General features: G+C 41.6%; 2 protein-coding genes across 5 annotated transcripts in view; one reads left to right on the forward strand and one right to left on the reverse strand.

Moving 5' to 3' along the window:
• MICAL-like (protein) overlaps positions 1–17,023 on the reverse strand; it is a 75,316-nt gene extending 58,293 nt beyond the window's left edge. The window contains exons 1-3 of one of the 3 annotated variants that reach the window (XM_068383458.1): positions 16,789–17,023; positions 5,672–5,831; positions 2,295–2,613 (exon numbers count right to left, since the gene is read on the reverse strand). In XM_068383458.1, the coding sequence (XP_068239559.1) occupies positions 2,295–2,613; positions 5,672–5,826 (474 nt within the window). In that variant the 5' untranslated portion in view covers positions 5,827–5,831; positions 16,789–17,023. Of the gene's footprint in view, positions 1–2,294; positions 2,614–5,671; positions 5,832–16,788 lie in introns of those variants that run through there. The other 2 variants (XM_068383457.1, XM_068383459.1) reach the window with 2 other exon arrangements.
• Positions 1–24,303, forward strand: part of LOC137650221 (MICAL-like protein 1) — a 275,336-nt gene that overhangs the window by 173,505 nt on the left and 77,528 nt on the right. The gene's annotated exons all lie outside the window — the stretch shown is intronic.

Genomic DNA, 24,303 nt, shown 5'->3' on the forward strand with positions numbered 1-24,303 from the left:
ATATGGCTTTGTTGGTCATGACTCCCTCTATGCACTATTATACCTTGTAAGAAGTTCATGAAAGACTAGAAGGTAAAAAAAAAAAAACTTCCCAAGCTTGGTGAAATTAGATATGTTGCTTTATGTATAGTCCTGACAATGTTTCTGTGTCATGTTCTATCACAAGAAATGATCTTATACACGAGTCGACCCATAAACGGAATAAACTCTGTGGGGCTCCTGATGGACTGTCTCTCTGACTCTACTTTCTCCATCCTAAAGTGGGGGGGGGGGGGCCGGAGGCGGTCTGCTGCAAGAAATTGTTCAGTGAGCAGAGATCCGCAATTAGGCATGAAGCCCCAGCCACCTTTGGGACCCCACCCTTGTCCAGGATGTCAGCACATACCAAAAAGTTTACCAGGTGCAAGAACATGGGGATGTTTTTGTCTCTAGAAAATGAAGTCTGCAATAACATGAATAAAGTCTACTGCCTACAGTTCTGCTATGATTACGTGAATTTATAGAGAAATCCCCAAACCTGGAAGAGAATACCGTGGGTGAACAACTCCCTCAACTCCTTACTACTACACAAGCTATAGACTCTATGAAGATTATTGACCTATTATATGCTAGCTGGGCAAATCCCATCTCCTGAAGGAAGTAAATCTAGCAAGAATATATAGCCACTGAGGTGAATACATGTGGCATTGTGTAAATAGAGTAATTGTAGGCCTGGAAAGTCAAGATCTGACAAACTGAGGAAGATAAGACAATTGCTTCTGGCTGGAGTGGAAGGAGGTTTAGAAATCAGTCTTAAGACTTGATATAGCAGCTCTAGTAGCAATAACTGCCAGGTTCTCCAACGCCTACCATAACTTTCAAGAAATAGGTCCTGGTTTCACAGATTAACAACTCAGTGTGTTTTAGGTTGAAGGCAAAAAAAATATTAATAAAACAGTACACCTGACCTGAGCAAAAACAATAAAGGAAAAAAAAAACAATAATTAGAGAAAAGGGATAACGGAAATAAAATTCATTACATACACAGCAATACTGAAGTAAAGAACCTATGTGAATTATAATAAATCTATTTCCCGAACTAAGTATAATGTAACTGAAAATTCTAAAATGGCCGTTTATATTTACCAATGTACCCAAGGCACAAATACATCAAAATTCACTTTTGACTATCCTCTGATTCGGGTTTAAAAACTTCACAAATTCAGCTCTGCAATTTAAGGCTAATAATTATAAAATGGATTTGTCATGAAACCCAACATAACTTAATCAGTGCTATCATAAGACCAAATCATTATCATCATTACTTGCTAAGCTACAACCCTAGTTGGAAAAGCAGGATGCTCTAAGCCCAGGGGCCCCAACATGGAAAATAGCCCAGTGAGGAAAGGAAACATGGAAAAGTTAAATATTTCAAAAAGAGTAAGATGTACAGACACAATTTTCCTTGAACGAAATAAATCTATCATGTAGGCCTGAGGAAGTAGCTTGCAATAAGACTCAAATTATCATTTTTGGATCTGTTGTTGAAATAGAATACATACAATACTTGGAAGGAAATCATAGAACCTCTTCATATACAGCTTCACCAGAAATGCTTTGTCACACTTAAACAGAATCATCAACAATAGTTTTAACTCCCATTTCTCTCTATGCTGAATGAACAGACAATACTATATTCACGAATAAATTAAATTACTTCATAATACACCCAAAAGACAAAACCAAACGAATATTTCTTATTATAACATACATTTTACATAAATCTTCTCTATGCCTTACACAACTAAAGGAAAGAACACTGGAATCTAATAATGAGGATCTTTGTCCTTTCAATTCCTATTCTGTTTAGAATATTTTTAACAGAACAGGAGGAGGAGGACAGCACTTTTAGTATTAACACAACCCACATTCAAAAACTTTCCTTCATTCACAACTGGTAGACCAGTTCTCACATGATACTCCCCATAAAAAAAAAAAAATCAACACCTATTACTCAAAACAACATACCAGTGAAATCACAAGCAGGGTTGCTAGGTTTTCCAAATGAGAAAAGGCCAACGTCTGAGCAACTGCAGCTTTAAAAGGCCAACCTAATAGTAGTAAAAGGCCGAAAATATAGCATTTAAGACTAATTTCAAAAAGGCAAAATTTAAGTATCTAGCACAAAAAAGGCCAAATTTTGAGTTTTTTTTTTTTTTTTTTTTTTACCCGAAAAAAGCCAACCTAGCAAACCCTGATCACAAGTAATAAATAACGAAGATGTCCATCTAAAATAAGTAAAATTCATACTGTACCTTATCTGTCTTGATCTCTGTTTTTGTCTTTGGTTGGGGCTGTGAAGGCGATAGCTTAGTTTTCTTGACTCCCGCGGGAGAGGAAGGAGGCGGCGAGGCATTATTATTCACAACCCGTTTTGGACTAGTTAAGCCCAAGGAAGAAAAGACCTGGTAGAACTGTGACACGTACGTGAGGACAGACAGTCTATCTGGCACGTCACATTCCACCATGTCTTCTGCATCCAGGAGCGCTGGAATACCGAGCTGCTGCTCAGCTACGCGGAAGGCTAAGGCATTGTTCTCAAGGATGTTTTCAGCCTTCAGTGAAGCGAAATCACTGGAAAAGACAGCATTCAATAAGTTTCCAACTCATGTATATCTAAAACTATTCTATAACATATAAAATATAAATAGATGTTTTCAGCCTTCAGTGAAGCGAAATCACTGGAAAAGACAACATTCAATAAGTTTCCAACTCATGTATTTCTAAAACTATTCTATAACATAAAAAATATAAATACTCCTAAGTTTTAAGAAACTATGCATTATCTTTAATCAAGTTAACAGATTAGCAATGCTTAAAATTTTCAGGATATAACATTCTACATTTTTTTAAATGGTTGCAATAAAATAAGACGTTATATCAAATATCTAACTCACAATAAATAAGTGTTATGTTCAAGTCGAAGGTAGAATAACCTTGATAAGATGCAATCAAGAATAAAATCAATGGTAGAGTCTATAGTACACATTGTACATCATGAATTATTTGAGAAATTTAATTCGTGTTTTTCTCCCTGAAAACATCAAACAGAAGGGAACCTTAATTTTTTGTACCAGATTATAAAAAGAAGCTTCAAGATCCAATGTTCATGATTGCATATTTCAAGGTCAATGGCAAGAGGAAATTCGGTTTAAAAGTTTGAAGGCCGATCACGAATGGCAGAGGCAAGGGACAGTGACATTGCCCTATCAAGCAGGACAATGTTCTAGAGACTGACTATATATATATATATATATATATATATATATATATATATATATATATATGTGTGTGTGTGTGTGTGTGTGTGTATGATCAGAGCCCAAGCCCCCGCTCCACCCAAGCTAGGACCAAGGATGGCCAGGCAATGGCTGCTGATGACTCAGCAGATAGACCTATAGGCTCCCCCAAACCCACCTTCTTAGCTCACAAGGATGGTGAGGTCACAGAGAATAAATGAACTAACGAGTCTGAGCGAGACTCGAACCCTAGTCTGGTGTTCACCAGTCAGGGACGTTACCACAATGGCCATCATAACGTAAACCAATAAAATATATTCTATTTACATCTCACATACAAAGTTTTTGATGTATACAAAGAGCTTACTTTCAAGCATGGCAGTTGAATTGTAATTGAAAAAATGGGGAAAAATATATCGGTAAGACCTGTACTTTTCGGTGTGACTACGATATATTTCTGTATATAATAAAGGAAAAATTAAAGAACTTTACCAACAGGTCACAACATCGTGAATCTGAAATGATCTAGGAAATTATTACAGATTTTCACAGTAGCACATAACCATCATTTAAGATTTACCTCAAAGTGATGTTATTTTTTTTTACATTAATTTCAAATGAACATATTACCTCCATTTATATACTTATGAGTTTTGAAATTAGAACAAACTTTATTATTTTTCCCTTTATACGTGTACTGTAGTCAAAAATGGCGGAGGAAAAGAGGATTTCTCGAAGAAACCATCAAGTCCTATACTCATTTTCCACCGACTCGAAGCGGTGCCCTTTTAGCTCGGAAAATTTTCCTGCTATCTGATTGGTTAGAATTATCTTGTCCAACCAATCAGCTAGCAGGAAACTTTTCCGAGCTAAAAGGTCACCCCCGGGGGTCTGTGCAAATCTGCCTCACTAAAAAGAATTGATTTTTTAAAATTGTATTTTTACTTCTTTATTCGAGTTCATAACATCAATTAGACATCTCTAGTAGGGAAAAAATACGAAACAGAACGTAGGGTGAATTAGAGATGCTGCACAATTTTGAATGTGAAAATGTGTATCAACTTATACTGATCATGAATACAAATGTTAAAAGATTGAAAGACAGAGTTAGCAACTGATAACTGATAATTATATTGTATAAATAAGTCTTTTTAAGATAATATTCCACGTGGTTAAGGTAACTTGGAATAAATTGAAGATACTATACTGATTGTTTTAAGGTTAAGGATTTTCAATTAGAAACCATTCTGTTAGCTATAATTTTTCATATTTTGGTTTTATCTACTTGAATTAAAATTCGTGGTTTTACTCCTGAATGTCGAATGTATCTGGCTATGTGAGCTAGAGTTAAATGCGAATACGGGACCAGATAAAAACAACATTAGTAAATTGGTGTCATCAACACTTAAAAAATTTCCATTAAAAACAGTAAATGTTTGGCAACATTGATCCCAGGATTTTTAGTTTTAAAAACTGTTATATTGACGTAAAGGAGTGATATTACGCGATACCCGTATAATTCAAGAACAAAGGATGGTAGCATTATGATCGCCAGTATTTTACTGAAATACGGCTGAGAACCGTATATTTTTTACTGAGAATTTCCGATTAAAATTACGTTTTTTTAAAGCGTTGTGGTGGCCAATGTGGTAAACCCCCTGACTGGTGAACGCCAGACTGGGGTTCGAATCCCACTCAAACTCGTTAATTTCTTTTGTCGCTGCAACCTCACCATCCTTGTGAGCTAAGGATGGGGGGTTTGGTGGAGCCTATAGGTCTATCTGCTCAGTCATCAGCAGCAATTGCCTGGTCCTCCTTGATCCTAGCTTGGGCGCTGACATGTATATATGGTCAACCTCTAGGGCATTGTCCTTCTCGATAGGGCAAAGTCACTGTCCCTTGGCTCTGCCATTCACGAGCAACCTTTAAAACCTTTAAACCTTTAAAGTACTGTTAGCATCCATGATACCTTAAGTTAAAAACAAGTTCATGACATCGGAAAGGCAAAACAGTCCAAAATATTAAAACATATATATATATATATATATATATATATATATATATATATATATATATAAATTTCTACCTCATACTGGGGATCGAACCCTAGCCCCTTCTAACGGAAGGCCAGGTCGCTTCCAATGATGCCACCAGAGGCCTTTCATCAGAAGGGGCTAGGGTTCGATCCTATGAATTAGAAATTTATTTCTATTTGAGCAGGATATTGTGTTGGTAATTATCCATATATATATATATATATATATATATATATATATATATCTATCTATCTATCTATCTATCTATCTATCTATCTATCTATATATATATATATATATATATATATATATATATATATATATCTATATCTATATATAAGATGCTAATATACTTACATGAGATCAGGCCTATAATGATGAATGAGAGCACAGAAGGCTAGACCATTCCGCCAGGCGGTGGTCATATTCGAGATACTGACGCCAGCATACCCATCTGTGGCCCTTTTGGCCCACAGCTCCAGGGCCTTGGTGCCTCGCCTTTCTACACTCATGATGTCTGCAATAGAGGAAAAATAAACGATAAGAGAAGGGCTATGAAACATAATTGATTAATAATTGATATACACTGGTTGCATATTAAAGCTAGAATTGAGTTTAAAATATGTACAATTGGCTTCATTAATTCCGGTATACTTCACGGTAAGCTAAGGAGACGTCAGTGTACCGGAATTAGTGAAGCCTACTGTACGATAACCCATGCAGTTATCAGAACCAGACGTCCAAATTATTTAATAGAATTATTATTATTATTATTATTACAAGCTATGCTATAAAATGCGAATATACTTACATGAGATCTGCCTTCAAGAAAAACCTGAAGACTTATCTTTTTAGAAAGTGTTATAATAGTGACCTGAAAACTATTAAGCCTGAATACAAATGCTAGCGAAATAACTGATAACGATACAGAGCAAAATGTCAACTGGAAAGAAATTATTTTTTCATACACCAAGGCCCGCCTGAACAGACCTTTAGTGTTTGATGGAGGGCGAGAAATAAACCTCTAAAAGTAAGTAAAAGTAAGTAACTAGTTGGAAAAACAAGATGCTATAAGCCCAAGGGTTCCAACAGGGAAAAATAGCCCAGTGAGGGTGAGGGAAGTAAACAAGATAATGAATAAACTACAAGAGAAGAATAAACAATCAAAATAAAATATTCAAAGAAAGTAACATTAAATTAGATCCTTCACATATAAACTATAAAAAACTTTTTAAAACAAAACCAAGAGGAAGCGAACTAAGATAGAACAGCGTGCCCGAGTGTACCCCTAAACAAGAGAACTCTAATCTAAGACAATGGAAGGCAATGGTACAGAGGCTAAGGCACTACCCAAGACCGGAGAACAATGGTTTGATTGCTACATATTGTGCGGCCAACACATCGTGTTAACGCGAGAATAGTTAAAAGATGGTTTTAAATTATTGGATCCAAGATATATGTCAACTGTAGGTTCTACCAGCTTTCAAATATGCGGGCCCAAGCTTAGGCCTATACAAGCTCTCACTAGAAATCCAATAAACTGAAGATATTGCTATCTCTAACATTATTCCCTGTAACACTAACCATATTATCAATTTGAACACAGAAACAAACAATACAATAGTTCACCCAAGTTAAGGATGCATTTAGGACTAAGATGACAGTTAAAACAAATTTTAAAACCATCTCTAAATACACCCTAAGGTGCATAATTTTAATTTGGCCTGTACCTTCATACCCATACTCATTCAATTATACACAATCTCTCGGATAGTCATTAAAAAACATTAAAGTAAGTTATAAAAACTCAAAAGTTCACAATTATTATGGTAGGAAATTCTCTCTCTCTCTCTCTCTCTCTCTCTCTCTCTCTCTCTCTCTCCCCCCCCGATGTCAGGATACCAAAGAACTTCAAATCTCTCTCTCTCTCTCTCTCTCTCCCCGATATTAGGATGCCAGAAAACTTCAAATCTCTCTCTCTCTCTCTCTCTCCGATATTAGGATGCCAGAAAACTTCAAACCTCTCTCTCTCTCTCTCTCTCTCTCTCTCTCTCTCTCCGATATTAGGATGCCAGAAAACTTCAAATCTCTCTCTCTCTCTCTCTCTCTCCCCGATGTCAGGATGCCAGAGAATTTAAAACCATTCTCTCTCTCTCTCTCTCTCTCTCTCTCTCTCTCTCTCTCTCTCTCTCTCTCTCTCTCTCTCTCTCTCCGATATTAGGATGCCAGAAAACTTCAAATCTCTCTCTCTCTCTCTCTCCGATATTAGGATGCCAGAAAACTTCAAATCTCTCTCTCTCTCTCTCTCTCTCTCTCTCTCTCTCTCTCTCTCTCTCTCTCTCTCCGATATTAGGATGCCAGAAAACTTCAAACCTCTCTCTCTCTCTCTCTCTCCCCCCGATGTCAGGATGCCAGAGAATTTAAAACCATCTCTCTCTCTCTCTCTCTCTCTCTCTCTCTCTCTCTCTCTCTCTCTCTCTCTCTCTCTCTCTGATATTAGGATGCCAGAAAACTTCAAATCTCTCTCTCTCTCTCTCTCTCCGATATTAGGATGCCAGAAAACTTCAAATCTCTCTCTCTCTCTCTCTCTCTCTCTCTCTCTCTCTCTCTCCGATATTAGGATGCCAGAAAACTTCAAATCTCTCTCTCTCTCTCTCTCTCTCTCTCCACGATGCCAGGATGCTAGAGAACTCCAAATTATCTCTCTCTCTCTCTCTCTCTCTCTCTCTCTCTCTCTCTCTCTCTCTCTCTCTCTCTCTCTCTCTCTTCTCTTCTTTATCGATATTTCCTTAAAAATAAAAAATAATCAACTTCCCGTTTCCTATAAACAAACATCATACTTTATGTTAGTGTAAAATCTCAAACAGATCATCAACGGACATATGAAAATTGAACAGAAACTGTACTGAACAGCGGACATGCGTCCTTGGGTTTATCCCGCACTTTCTGTACTTCCAGGGAAAAGTAGTTTGAGCAAGTTTACAAGAATTTCCGGTACTGCCCTGTTTTTTTCCCGTCGATGTTCATCGTGGTAAAAACTATCATGATTCATGAATGTCAGTTTTTTAGCGGAAATGTGATGAAATATTGCAACATTTGCAACATTCAAATCGGTGTTTTTAACTCCGGTGAAAATTGTAATTTGCGTGTCAGTTCTATATTGAAATGACCGAATGACTTCAGTTTAAAAGGGTTGGGGAGGACAGAAAAACGTATAATTTACTATTATTTATAAATTGTATAAATCTTAATCTGGTCTATCTTATTTCTTTTCCTCTTATTTTGTTCAAGTTTTTATAGTTTATATAGGAGATATTTATTTCAATGTTGTTACTCTTTTATTTTTCCTTGTTTCCTTTCCTCGCTGGACTATTTTCCCTGTTGGAGTCCCTGGGCTTATAGTATACTGCTTTTCCAACTAGGGTTGTAGCTTAGCAAATAATACGAGTAATAATAATAATGATGATGATGCCAAATATGTAAAAAATTGCTAGGCACAGATTAATGACAAAACATGAATGTACAAACAGGTGTATACGCTTCTTGAAAAATATCTATAGGCCTAGTTGACATTTACAGTTAATCTTCGATGGCTTAACTCTTCACTTGTGGAGAAGTTATCTATTTATTATAAATTAACAATTTAAAACATAGAAATTTAGTATTTTCCTTTTTGATAAATGGCAGCCTAAAACTTTCCATGGCTAAGTTCCTAAACGTACTATCGGTGAATAGTTTATATTTGAGGATCGTCTAAAACTAAAATAAAATTAACCAAATATCCTTTTTCTAACTTTGGCATTAGGGTTTAATGTAACCTTCCCGTTTTAAGAAATTTAGATCCCAGTCTTAGGTAGTGCCATAGCCTCTGTACCATGGTCTTTCACTGTCTTGGGTTAGAGTTCTCTTGCTTGAGGGTACACTCGGGCACACTGTTCTATCTAATCTCTCTTCCTCTTGTTTTGTTAAAGTTTTTTATAGTTTATATAAGATATTTATTTTAATGTTCCTGTTCTTAAAATATTTTAGTTTTCCTTGTTTCCTTCCTCGCTGGGCTATTTTCACTGTTGGAGCCCCTGGGCTAATAGCATTCTGCTTTTCCAACTAGGGTTGTAGCTTAGCAATTTATAATAATAATAATGAGCTTCTAATTAAGGACTGCTTGCTTGATCCTATACTGCAGGGTAACCCTAACTCTCTACAGGGCCTTTGCATTTTCTTTATCGTATACTATCCATTGCATTCAGCATTCCACACCACATATTGCTCGTTTATTGTCAGATCAACATTATCGAAGCACTTAGAAAACAAGAAAGTCTTCAGTCACCTCTTGAAAGCCTTAATATATTCAGTCTTTCGGATGTCTAGTCAAAGCTTACTGTATAGTCTTAGGGTCGCATATTTAAAAGCTCTTAAACCTTCAGTAGACATATAGCCTATCTTGGTTCCAATAATTTGAAACAGGCGAGATCATTCTCCCTCACCGGTGTAGCAGGAAATTTTTTCCCCCTGACTGAAATTCCCCCAGGGAAAATTAACCTAAGATATATTTTACCCCGGGAAAAGCAGCCTGGGGTATTATTCCCCCGGGGAGAAATTTCAGACCTAAGATATTTTTCCCCCTATAGGTCATGTTCACTACATTAGGTGTAGGCCTACCATAAAAGTCACCACGAAATTGTAGTTGCTATACGTCGCCATAGCCATACCCTTAAACAACAGTGGGAAATGGGGGGGGGGAAACTTGGCCCAGTGGGAGGATATTATCCTGGGACAAAATTCCCCCAGGGGGATATGTATCCAGGGCCATATTTCCCCCAGGGGATATATATCCAGGGCCATATTTCCCCCAGGGAGGGAGGATTTCGGACAGGGGGGGGGGGGCAGACCATTACACCGGTCACAACTACAGCACATTATAAAAACAAAATCTTGGATGCAAAGCAAAAGCAAATTGAACTGGTCTATGCTTAAATGAATGTTCCTATTTCGACCCATACTGCTTTTGACACGAGCAACTGCAAGACAATTTCGCGCATTAAGCAATCAACGCCATTAAAGAACACTTTTTCAACGCCAATCATCCGTGAGTGGATAATGAGATGACAGTAATGCGCTATATGCCTTTAAATGACGAACGACTGAAATTTTAGTCATTTCTCTTTTATGTCATTCTTCTTTAAAGATCGCTCAAGAATGGCAGAGTCAAGGGGTAGTGACAATGCCCTAGCAGGACAATGTCCTAGAGACTTGTGTGTCTATGTGTGTGTATATATATATATATATATATATATATAGATAGATAAATAGATAGATAGATATTATATAATATACATATACTGTATATCTATCTATCTATCTATATAATATATATATATATATATATATATATATGAGCAGCGACCAGGAAACTTTCCACCCAAGCGAGGAGCAGGGAGGGCCAGGCAATGGTTGCTTGTGACTCAGTAGGTAAAACTGTAGGCTCCCCCAAACGCCCCCATACCTAGTTCACAAGGATGATAAGATTGCAAACATTATCCAAAAAAGAAAAAAAAGAAAACACTATAAAATTTGAGCGGATCTCGAACTCCAGCCTAACAGATCGTTAGGCAGAGACGTTTTCAGTAAGCTACCACAATCCTTTTTTTTAATGGTTTAAGGAAAAGGGATAATCTAGACAGAGGGAAAAAAATTAAATTGAGAAAAAGCACAACGTTAACAGTTAGTGTGTTTTTTTTCTCTTTTATAAAAGCTAAGTTTAAAACATCAAATGATCCAATTCTGCAGAACCATTTATCTTATTCTTAATATCTACTGCATGTGACTACATTAATCCTGACTACGAATCACACAAAAACTCATTAGGCTTACGTTCGATTCCGAAATTGTAAATACATAAACAACAACAACAACAAAATGCAGCCATTTCTAGTCCACTGCAGGACTAAGGCCTCAGACGTGTCAATTTATGTCTGAGGTTTGGCCAATTTTCATCACCACGCTAGCCAGTGCGGATTGGTGATGGCGAGAGATTTTTATCTGACAGCTCACAGCAACCCAACCTAGTGCAAGTGGATTTGACTATTGCAGCTTTGCCGATCATGGCGATACACAAAACCTTTCACCGTGTTAAGGTATCCCCACTCAGAAAGTGTACTGCAAATACTAAATTTACATTTTATACCATTTTGAAAAAAATTAAGAAATAAATTAAAAACCACTTTTTAAGTCGTGCTTTGTTTCATTCCACAAATACTCTGTTGGTATAAGCAACACACGTCAAGTCAGTCACACCACCCCTCCATCCCTTTCGACTCCAAAACATAATATTCTTGGTTTCCTGTTAACAATGGTCCGTTTTCAAAAGCGAGACAAAGCTGTCATCTTCTGAAGTTCATTAATGTCATGGTGTTTTTTAATGGTTAATTGTTTCCAAGCATTTGTTTAATGAAGAATAGCTGTCCCATTTGACGGAGGGATCGTTAATCAACAAATGGGCAGAACTGGGACCCTGTTTATTCAAAAGGATATATTCTACATTAGAACATTTGATAACATTGTTATTGGTAGTGGTTAATTAACATTCATTAACGACGTTGCCTACTGGTTGATACGATCAACTGACCAACAACAATTTTATCTATTTCGTAACTTGACCTAAGATGTGGTGTTCTTTTAGCCATGGGCTGTATCGCAACCCCTTTAACATTGCATCAATAGGTTAAACCTAACATAATACTGTCTAAACTAGAACCTATTTTCTGCTTCCTTTAACCTATTTTAAACCTGCATCAAGGAGATCTCTTATTTTGACCATCCTTATCTTGAAATCCTACCAGATTGGAGAGTAAGAGAAGGATTTATGCCACCCAAACACTCTCTCTTGGTAATTTTAATATCCTCGTCTCAAACTTTTCTCAACCAATCCTCGTTCAAACAAAAGCGCTAAAAGATAGAGAGGTTTAAATGATCTGCTGTATCTTTCTTGCTGACTAATAGGAGAGCCCCCCACCTATCTTTTATACAAAGCGACTCTTAACACCACCAACCTAGAATTTTGAGGAAACTATTGCCCTTATCTTAAAGTTCAGTGAAGTTTTATTGAGGAAAGTACTGTAGTTTTCTCAAATTTCAAAGAATTTTTATTGACTAAGTTAAAAACATCGTCATTCCAAACCATTAATATGAAAGGAACCATGTATATAACATGGCTAGAAAACCAAGCTAGTATAACCGCAAGGTTCAATACACAAGAGAAGCCTGAACATTCCAAGAGCCAGCTCCCAAATACAAGAGGTACAGTTGAACACAGGAGTCCCTGTTGCACCTTGCTTCGAACAAGTGCCTCTGTTGCACCTTTCTCCGAAGAAGTGTCCCTGTTGCACCTTCCTCCGAAGAAGTGTCCCTGTTGCACCATCCTCCGAAGAAGTGTCCCTGTCGCACCTTGCTCCAAAGAAGTGCCCCTGTCACACCTTGCTCCAAAGAAGTGCCCCTGGTGCACCTTGCTCCGAAGAAGTGCCCCTGTCGCACCTTGCTCCAAAGAAGTGCCCCTGTTGCACCTTGCTCCGAAGAAGTTCCTCTGTCGCACCTTGTTCCGAAGGAGTGCCCCCAGTCGCACTTTGCTCCAAAGGAGTGCCCCTTGTCACACCTTGCTCGGAAGAAGTGCCCCTGTCGCATCTTGCTCCGAAGAAGTGCCCCTGTCGCACCTCGCTCCGAAGAAGTACCCCTTGCCACACCTTGTGACGAAGAAGTGCCCCTTGTCGCACCTTGCTTCAAAGAAGTGCCCCTGTCGCACCTTGCTCCGAAGAAGTAACCCCTGTCACACTTTGCTCTGAAGAAGTGCCCCTTGTCGCACCTTGCTCTGAAGAAGTGCCCCTGTAGCACCTTTCTCTGAAGAAGTGCCCCTTGTTGCACCTTGCTCCGAAGTAGTGCCCCTGTCGCACCTTGCTCTGAAGTAGTGCCCCTGTCGCACCTTACTTCGAAGAAGTGCTCCTGTCGCACCCTTACTTCAAGACGAGTAACCAAACAGATAGTGTAGGAAGAGATGGCATAGGTGGTGGGCGGGGTAGCACAGGAAGGGTGTGGCTGGGTGAACTTCTCTAAGGGGTGTACCAGGAATTCATGTGTCCTGCTGTACCATCCGAAAGGAATTCGTTAACCACACATTATTACTGCGCTTCCGGCATGCAATTAAACAGAAAGCGGAACTGTTTGTGGCCTCATTATCATAAGCAACGCAAAATGTTTCTTTAGGAACCAATACTTTCAACGGACGAGTAAATTCAGTGCTAAGAAAAATAATATTTTGACAATTTAAACCAATCTACTGTAAAGAGTTAATTCCTATATGATTAAAGATCGACAAGACCTAGAAATAGAAAAAAAATTGAATACTTATGTCGAACTAACTATTAAAAAAAAAATTATAAATTCCTTGAGGTTTACCAACAACTAATAAATTCCTCCGTTTATTCTAACTGTCACATTTTCAGAAACAGTAGTGGCACTAAATGACATGACACACCCACTTAAACATGCTAAATTAAATGCTTTCAAATTCACACTTGCGGAGAAAATGTGCAGAATTGATCCATTTAAGAGTCAGGGGTTTGGGAGGGGAATGCAAGGCACTAGAATCTAGATAATGTATCAAGGGAGCAAAACTTAACACAATTGTTGCGACTAAACACAACTTCTTGCTGGGAAAAAATAGGATAAAAATACGAAATGCTCTCTCTCTCTCTCTCTCTCTCTCTCTCTCTCTCTCTCTCGACACTCTTGGATGATACTTCGAAAGAAGACAATGACGTAAAAAAGATATTGAAATTAACCTTCAGATTCCAATACGAAATGCTCTCTCTCTCTCTCTCTCTCTCTCTCTCTCTCTCTCTCTCTCTCAGGCACTTCGAAAGAAGACAATGACGTGAAAAAGATATTGAAATTAACCTTAAGATTCCAAACCATTTTATCTACGCGTGTATGTATGTGCATTTACACGTTTATTGCATAATCAGTTTACTTATAATTTAAAGCCATTTCAATTCCTTTATGTACAATCACCATGTTTTCAGACGTTAACAATTCAAAATGAAAAGATGCAATATCATCCTGAGCCCCAAAATCTTCCATCCTACCTAATTCACCAACCTACTGGTACATAAAACCAGCCATACAAAACCTTCGCATAAGAGAGTGGTCTTACATTTTGTTCTTAAGGAACAAAGGAGTGGAAATATGGCGGAGGTTTCAAAATGTTTACCGTTCGCGAGGCTGCTTCTGTTAGCCACTGTTTATACAAGACACCCTAACCTTCGCCAGGAACCACCTACCCCTTACCGTCTGTTACCCCCCACTGGTTTCGTGGTTCCCTCGAAATCAACTCTCCTCCACAGGTCTGGTACGAAACACACGAACTATTTCAATGGCAAACAAGTTTGTTGCTATAATTATAGTCATTTGGGTATTAATACATGTTAGAATTAGAGAATAATTTTAATTTTCCCATCTTTATTTGGATAAAAACTGATAATGTTTCCAGTCAAATCTAACCCTTCTACACACACACACACACACACTTATCGACATTTGTATAAAATGTGGATTTTTTTTTTTGCAAATGACTGTAATAAATTAAGATGGCACAAATCATACTTATTGATATGTACAATAAGATCTGCGGCTGACAAAAAGAAACTACAGGAAATATTAACTTGAAAACGGATTGAACACTATAAAACTTTTTGGGTTATAAAAAGAAACTTATAACCTTGAAAGGTGACTTTAGTTAAATCAGGAAATGTAACGAACACTTATTATTGTTATTGTTATTGTTGTTACCAATTATTATTATTTTTATTATTAATTGCTAAGCTACAACCCTAATTGGAAAAGCAGGATGCTATACTGATCACTGCATATACCAGTGGCTGCAAAGAAAAAAAAGAAAAAAAAACACACACACCACCTAAAAGTAACAACACTGAATATTAAAGCCCCCCATTAATATTTTGTGTGAGTCACGAAGAAAACGACAAATTCCTTCGCAGCAACAAGTTATAACTAACGCCAAAGTTATTTTCGACCGTTAACTGTAATGCGAGCTTGGTCTAGTCACGACCCGCAAACCCATTCATTTATCCCTTGATGAACACCAGGGATGGATTCTGAATAGCTCTTTCACTGGCACTGCCACTGGTAGATGGCAGCACTATCTAAATATTATTATTATTATTATTATTACTTGCTTTCACTGGCACATGGCAGCACTATCTAAATATCATTATTATTATTATTATTATTATTATTATTATTACTTGCTTTCACTGGCACATGGCAGCACTATCTAAATGTCATCATCATCATCATTATTATTATTATTATTATTATTATTATTACTTGCTTTCAGTGAAGGTAGATGGCAGCACAATTTAATTACTATTATTATTATTATTATTATTATTATTATTATTATTACTTGCTAAGCTACAACCCTAGGTGGAAAAGCAGGATGCGACAAGCCCAATGGCCCCAACAGCGAAAATAGCTCAGTGAGGAGAGGAAACAAGGAAAAATAAAAAATATTTTAAGAACAGTAACATTAAAATAAATATTTCCTACATATTCCTAGAATGCGAGTTCTATGTCACAAATCTCACTGAAATTGGTGCCATAATATTCAAGAGGAAACTGAAGACTTAATAGTTTTCTAAGAGCTTCGATAATGTGGAGAACCGAGTAAAATGCTGTGTGTGAAATGCTGAATGCCTTGGAATATATACGATAAATTATCAAAGATCCTGTAGAGAGTAGGGTTCCCCTTCAATATAGGACCAGAAAATATCAGCCTTTAACGTGAAGTAAGGTAATACATATAAAATGGTTTGCTTTCCATCGAAAACAACGCACAGTATTAACAAGAACAACGATTTAATTTAAAAAAAATATATAACTAGGGAAATTAATTATGAAAAATCATGTAGAGAGAGGGGTTCCCTAGTAATATAGGACCACAAAAATACAGCATTTATAGTAAAGTAACAAATATCAAATGGTTTGCTTTCCATCGAAAACAACGCACATTATTAACAAGAACAACGATTTCATTGAAAAATATAACTATGATTATCTTTATTTACATATACGATCGCGTATGGCAGTATGAGGTTGTCTTAAGAAAATCACAATCTCTTGAAACACGAGGATATTGTTATTAAATAAAGTTCGTTACACAGGCAAGTTGAATTATGTTCATTCCTATATTCGTATCTCATCCGCATCTTTGTCATTCAAACTTATACATTGTAAACACTTGCGCGGTGAATTGCCTTCAAAGTCCTTCTTTCAAAGTAAATTAAAGTAAATTACAATTACATTGCCAACTCAAGAGCCCGTGTCTTGCATAAGGCAAGGCAATCTTTACAGACAGACAGACATTACCTCCTCCACACAAAACTATTAAATTCAGGAAACCTTACTGGAAAATTCTGCGATGTCCTCCTAGGAATAATTGGTCCAAAGGGCACTGACAATCCTCCTTTAACTGAAAAATTGAGATCCTTTTCTTGAGAACACGGATTAAATTTTCTTGCCCGAGAGTAAACGTTCTTACACAATAACTCACTAAAAGAAGACTGCGTTTTACTCCTACGAATTACTAGTCCTATAAGCACAGACAATCCTCCTTTAATTGAAAATACAAGATCCTTTTCTTCAGAGTTCTTATCCTTCAACTGAAATATTAAGATCCTTTTCTTGAGAACACGGTTTAAATTTTCTTGTCTGAGAGTAAACGTTCTTACACAATAACTCACTAAAAGAAGACTGCGTTTTACTCCTAGGAATTACTAGTCCTATATGCACAGATGATCCTCCTTTAACTGAAAATGCAAGATACTTTTCTTGAGAGTTCTTAAAAAACGGTTAAACGGTTGCCTGAGAGTTAACTTCTTACACTAATAACTGAAAGTCCGAGGAATTGGGACCTCCTCCAAGAAATCTAAAAGGTGCTTCACACGCCAAGACCTTGTTCACGCCCACTTATCAGACACGCATTGACTGTTGCTTCTTCCTCGAAAGCCCAACGACCACAATGCTCTTTACCGTCACGACAAGCTCCCCCCCCCCCCCTTCCCCTCCCGTCTGTGACTTCATGAGGGAGAAAGGGAAGGAGAGGGGGGGGGATTCTGGCCAACTCCTACCCAAGGAGGTTGGATACTTGGTGGTACTTCCCCCCATTGAGCCACTATACTCCGTTATAACTTCTGCTATTTTTTTAAATTCCTTTGAGCACATTATTATAGTTCCATTTAAATCTGTGTGTGGGGGGGGGGGCACACTCGATCGCTTCCACTTTATGTAACCGACACTCAAGGTAACCACTTCACTTTTGACAAGTGTAAGATTCCTTAACGCTTCACTTGTCAAATTTTAAATTCTTTTACACTTCACTTCCGTCAAGTTTAATATCCTTTTCACTTCATTTCTGTAGAGTTTAAAATTCTTTGACACTTCATTTCTGTCGACTTTAAAATTCTTTGACACTTCATTTCCATCAAGTTTAAAATTCTTTGACACTTCACTTCCAGGTTTAAAATTCTTTGACACCACTTCCGTCAAGTTTAAAATTCTTTGACACTTCTCTTCCGTCGAGTTTAAAATAAAATTCTTTAACACTTCACTTGTCAAATTTAAAATGTTCTGACACTTCACTTCCGTCAAGTTTAAAATTCTTTGACACTTCTCTTCCGTCGAGTTTAAAATAAAATTCTTTAACACTTCACTTCTGTTAAGTCTAAAATTCTTTGACACATCACTTTTGTCAAGTTTAAAATTCTTCAACACTTCACTTGTCAAATTTAAAATACTTTGACACTTCACTTCCGTCAAGTTTAAAATTCTTTAACACTTCCCTTCCACCAAGTTTAAAATTCTTCAATACTTCCCTTCCATCAAGTTTAAAATTCTTTAACACTTCCCTTCCGCCAAGTTAAAAATTCTTCAACACTTCACTTCTGTCAAGTTTTAATATTTTTTTTTATTTCCAAATGCTGTCGATGCAACGATGCGCATTGCAGATGTCGTTTGTCTATTTAAATTGCAAAAGGAAATAGAATTTAAGAAAATCAAGGTTGATCCAAGCGAACTTATTAGCAAAGTGAGAAGTTACAACCTTCTATTACATGCTGCAAGCTGAAGTTTAACCCAGTTTGTCCCTTGCGAGAGGTTAAATGATTATAAGCCCTTAGGCTTGCAGTATCTTTATTTTCCACCCAGGGTTGTAGCTTAGCTAATAATAATATATACACATACACACAATGTATATATATATATATATATATATATATATATATATATATATATATATATATATGAAAAATTTTAAGTAATTTTTATTTTTCCTAACATACTTACCGAGAATTACCTCTTCGGAGGGTCCTTGACCTCTCTCAATCTCGACCAAGATTTCCCGCGCTACCCCCCCCCCCCCTCCTTTCTCGCTCCCGATAGTTCCTACCCCCGCCGCCAGGATAATTCCTGCGGCCCGGATTAGGGCAGGTCACTGCTTTTCCCGGGTCAGGATCTCATTAAGTCCTCCGTTTACCCCGACTCGGCAATGGAAGAATGGCACTCGGGGACGGAAGGGAGGGCCATTACTCAGAGGTAATTCTCGGTAAGTATGTTAGGAAAAATAAAAATTACTTAAAATTTTTCATTTGTTCCGACACGAATACTTTACCTCGAATTACCTCTTCGGAGACTTACACTTTAGGAGGCGGGAGAGCCATTCTGCCACTTGGTTAGGCACATGGTGCCTGGAGGGCTACGTAATGCAGGGGTACAGAGAGCGGATAGGGGGTAGCAGTGGAAAACTTACGCTTATAATTTAAGGCTTACCTCTTGACATTTTCTCTACTGAGTCTTCTCCTGAAGAAGTAGGGATGAGTCTATTCACTTGTTGGGGACGTCTTCCAGCCTGCCACTACACAGCTTGGAGGGCGGCGATGACTGTCCCAATGGAGAATCCATCCAAAGACTTTCTTGAGTAGTCTTTGAGGTAGTGGGCCGTGAAGGTCGACTGGTGTGACCAAGCGCCGGCCTGCAGGATCTGGCCCACTGCCATATTTCTCTCAAAGGCCAAGGAAGTGCTCAGGCCTCTGATGTCATGTGCCTGGTACTGCCACCTTGTCTTCTTCATAAGCCCTAGTGATGACTTGTCTCAGCCAGAAGGAAATAGTGTTCTTGGACACTTGCTTCTTATTAACGCCTGAAGAGACGAAGAGGTTCTTGGCACCCGGACGGAGATGGGCCGTCCTTTCCAGGTATTTCCTGATCGTCCTGACCGGGCATAACTTCAGGTCGTCCGTATTGCCTGTCTTGGGGATGGCCGGAAAAGAGAAACCTTCAAACCTCGGGTCCCAGACTGCTGGGTTCTGAGTCTTTGCTACAAAGGAGGGTACGAACTTGAAAGATACCTCCTTCCACCCTTTGGAGTGTGCCACGTCGTAGGAGAGACCGTGGATCTCACCTACCCTCTTAGCCGAAGCTAAGGCTAGCAAGAAGACTGTCTTGAGGGTGAGATCTTTGTCCCCGATATCTCTGAGTGGTTCAAAGGGCGGACGACACAACATTTTCAGGACCTTGGCCAGGTCCCATCTAGGCACTCTCCTGGCTTGGGGAGGGCAGGATTGTTCGAAACTTCTAATCAGCATCCCTATGTGTCTTGAGGTCCCCAGGTCGATGCCTTTCAGGAGAAAGACTTGGCCTAAGGCTGCTCGTACTCCTTTAATAGCCGGGATTGACATTCCTATTTTATCCCTAAGGTACACTAGAAAATCAGCTATGTCAGGGACCGAGGCTTTGAGAGGTCTTATTTGTTTTGTCGCGCACCATTTCGTAAAGGCGGCCCACTTCGCCTGGTAGACTACGGTAGAGGATTTTCTTAGATATAGGGACATCCTCTTGGCTGTGGAGGAGGAGTACCCCTCCTTCTTCAGGAGTCGCTCGATAGTCTCCAGGCGTGAAGGCGAAGAGAGAGAGGGTTGTCGTGGAACCTGAGGAAGTGCGGTTGACTCAGTAGATCTGACCTGGGGGGCAGAGGCCATGGCGGATGGCTTGCCAGGTCTTTCAGATCCGCGAACCACTCTCTCTCCGGCCACCAGGGCGCTACCAAAGTCATCTTTAGGTTTTGGGAGGTTCTTACTCTGTTGAGCACTTGTCTTAGCAGCGTGAAGGGGGGAAAGGCATAAACGTCCAGGTTGTCCCACCTGTGCTGGAAGGCATCTTCTAGGGCTGCTCCTTCGTCTGGTACCGGGGAGCAATAAACCGGTAACTTGGCGTTGAGCTTTGTTGCGAATAGGTCTATCACCGGGGAGCCCCAGCGTTGAAGGATGAGTCTGGCCACCGCTGGTTGTAGGGACCATTCTGTCCCTACTATCTGACCTATCCTGCTGAGGCCGTCGGCTAGCACGTTCCTTTTCCCGGGGATGAACCTTGCTAGCAGTGTTACCTGGTGTTCGTCCGCCCAGTGCAAGATGTTTACGGTGAGGTCGCACAGTTCCTTTGACTTCATGCCCCTTTGTTTCTTGATGTAGGCTACCACCGTGGCGTTGTCGCACATTAGGGCCACGGTGTTTCCCTTCAACCGACTTGCAAAGTGCAGACATGCCTTTTGTACTGCTTTTAGCTCTAGGACGTTGATGTGGAGATGCTTTTCGGTCTCTGACCAGGTCCCGCTTGCTGTTTCCTCCCGCAGGTGGGCTCCCCACCCTAGGCTGGAGGCGTCCGTGAACAGGAGAAACTCGGGGGGACAGGACCTGAGGGGCATCCCCTTGAGGGAGTTCGACTGGCATCGCCACCAATTCAAGGCTGCTTTCGTGTCCGGGAGGACTGGGATCGATGTTTTCTGAGAGCCTGTCTGGGACCATAGAGCCTTGAGGTTCCATTGTACGGGTCTGAGCCGTATCTTCCCTTGGGGGACTAGCTTCTCTAATGAGACCAGATGGCCTATCAGCCTCTGCCAGTCTTTCGCTTTCCTGGGAAGCCCCGACAGGAACGGCTGAATGATCTTGACGAGGTTCTGTATCCTGTCTTCCGAGGGGAAGGCCTTCCACTGCACGGTGTCCAACGTCATCCCCAAGTACCCCCATTTTGTTGGATGGCGTTAGGTTCGATTTCTCCAGGTTGATAATGATTCCCAGACTCCTGCAGAAACGGAGGAGGTCCTTTCCTTGCTCTTCCAAGAGGGCCTTTGAACTGGAAAGGAGCAACCAGTCGTCCAGGTATCTGATGAGGCGGATACCTCGTTCGTGAGCCCATACTGAGACTGTCGCGAAGACCCTCGTGAACACCTGAGGGGCCGTCGACAGTCCGAAGCAGAGGGTCCGGAACTGCAGGATCTGGGAGCCCCATTTTACCCGGAGGAACTTCCGACTCGACGGGTGGACCGGAATTTGGAAGTACGCGTCCTTGAGGTCGACCGTCATCATAAAATCTTTCTCCCTCAAGGACATCAGGACGGATTTTGGGGTGTCCATCTTGAAGTCCGTCTTCTTGATGAACCTGTTGAGGGCCGACAGGTCTATCACCGGTCTCCACCCCCCCGTTGCTTTCTCCACCAGGAACAGGGGGCTGTAGAAGCCTGGCCCTGGGAGAAGGACTTCTTCCATGGCTCCCTTTTCCAACATGGAGGAAACTTCTTTTTGCAGGGTAGCCCTTTTCAACGGGTCCCTGGGAGCTAACCATTCTGTTTGGGTGGCTGGAATAAGAGGGGGTGAGTCCGCTATGAAGGGGATCCTGTAGCCTTCTTTCAGGACGGACACCGTCCAAGCATCCGCCCCATACGTTTTCCATGCTTGCCAATAGGGTCTGAGGCATCCCCCAACCCGAGGCTTGGGCGGGAGTAGGGGGCCTCTCCCTCTACCTTCTCCTAGAGGGGCGGCCTGATCTGCTCCTCTTCGAGGCGGAGTAACCCGACCTGAAGGAGCTGGCAGAAGCTGTAGCTCCCCTGCGGAAGGGCTGAGGAGTTGATGTCCAGGAAGAGGCGGGGGCGTCCCTCCTCGAAGAGCCGGGGACAGCCTGAGGGGTCACGGCACTATCCGAGACTGACCTCCTATAAGGAGGCCTCCTGGAGGATGTTTGCTTAGGGACGTTGGTTTCTCTCCTCTTGGACACCTTCTCCATCAGCACTTCTAATTCCTTCAACGGAAACAGGGACTCGCCTCCTAGGGGTAGGGAGCGAATCACTCGCGCCTGTCTGTCTGGGATTTTCCTTGACACTTTGGAAAGCACTGTGTCCCGCTTCCGGAGGACCCAGTTGGCCGTCAAGGAGAGTGCCTGATACGCCATAAATTTGAGAGCTTTCCCCCCGGAGGTGAGAAGGTCTGACAGGAGACCTTGTTGTTCCGGGTCGTCGGGGTCTGTAGAGGCCTGTACATTAACTAACGTGGAGGCCCACCAGTCCAGCCATGAAGAGACGTTAATCATGTCCCTCGACATCTCCTCCATCATGCCTGCTTCAGAGGCCGAGAAGGACACAGGGGCTGAGCTGGCCCTTTCGTCCGAGCCGCCTTGTCCTAGGATATCCACGGCTGAGTCCACTCTACAGGGGCCTGGGCGTCGCCCTTCCGGGATATAAACTTTGGCCTGTAGTTTAAGACCCTGGAGGAGTTTGGAGGAACTCTGGGACCTGGGGGCCTCCGCAGTGCTGGCCACCAAGTTGTCGATGTACTCCTGGCCGAGTACTAGGTCTGGGGCGAGAGGCAGGGCCAGAGAGGACTTCGGAAGGACGTCCCGGTGCGTGTATCTCAAGAGGCTCGACCTCCAGGTATTCACCTTCGTCGCCGCGGGTTCCGGAATCCCATGGGTCCTTCTGACGAGGCCTACCACTCTTCTGTAGGCGGAGTCCTCCGACGGGGAAACCTCGCCTCCGTCGACCGAGGCATCGGCTTGGCTGAGGGGAGCCGTGCTTGGGTGGTAAACTGGCCGCTCCCTACTAGGTCCCAGGGAGGCCGTCCCGCAACCGTAGGGCGCACCGTACACGGTTGGGTCTCGCCGTGTGGCGGGTGCCACCGACCCCGGGAGGCCTTTCGACTGGCCCAAGGCTCTGGACGCGGAGGACACGGTCCCGGTGGGAAGACCCGACCCCGGCAACCGGTCCTTCCCGCTCGACGTCCGACCCAGCTGGGCTGGTTCGGTCGGGCTGTCTTCTCGGAAGCGCGCTTCCTCCCGCCGGGCGGGGTGAACCGAAGGCCTCGAGGACTTGTGCCTGAGAGTGAGGTCCTTCTTGCGTGGCCGGTCGAGCGGTTCCAAGTTGTATGTAGGCAGTGACAACTTGGAGGCTCGATCTCTGGACCGAGAGTCTGGAGAGCGGTGCTTCCTGGACTCTCCTGGGGGAACGTAGAACCATTCGCCGCCGCCGGGAGAGACCTCCCTCTTGTACTTACGGGAGTGTGAGCGTGGGCGCCTCCTACTGTGCCGCGACCTCGACCTGGAGCGGGAACGATCACTATCGGTCCGCTCTCTCTTACGGTGCCGTTTCTCCCTGCGTTCTCCCCCGGAGGATGAGTCTGCTTCCGAAGAGTCCGAGGGTGCCACGTTCCTCACGTAACGACTGCCAGAGTGATGCGCAGGGGAGGCCCTTCGCCGTCGACCGTCCGAGACAGGGTGCTGGAGAAAGTCCTCGGGAACTGCTGTGGATACCGAGGGTACCGAGTCCACTCTGTCCCTGCTAGAAGGCCATGGACCCAGGGCTACGTCCATCCTTAGCGGTGACCTCCCTGGAGTCTTCGGTAACTTCCACCCGAAGGCGTCGCTACTCGGGCGACGAATTCTCGAGTGGTTCTCTTCTGGCGGGGGGGAACCCGACGCACCGGCCCACGAGGGCGGGGGGGAGACTGAGATCGCCACACTGCCCCATACCGGGTCTTCTGAGGAAGCGTGATCCCCTGCCACGTGGCCCGATTCGCCCGAAACACTCGCGGCCCTTCCGTTTA

Source organism: Palaemon carinicauda, chromosome 11, assembly GCF_036898095.1.
Source record: "Palaemon carinicauda isolate YSFRI2023 chromosome 11, ASM3689809v2, whole genome shotgun sequence".
NCBI lineage: Eukaryota > Metazoa > Arthropoda > Malacostraca > Decapoda > Palaemonidae > Palaemon > Palaemon carinicauda.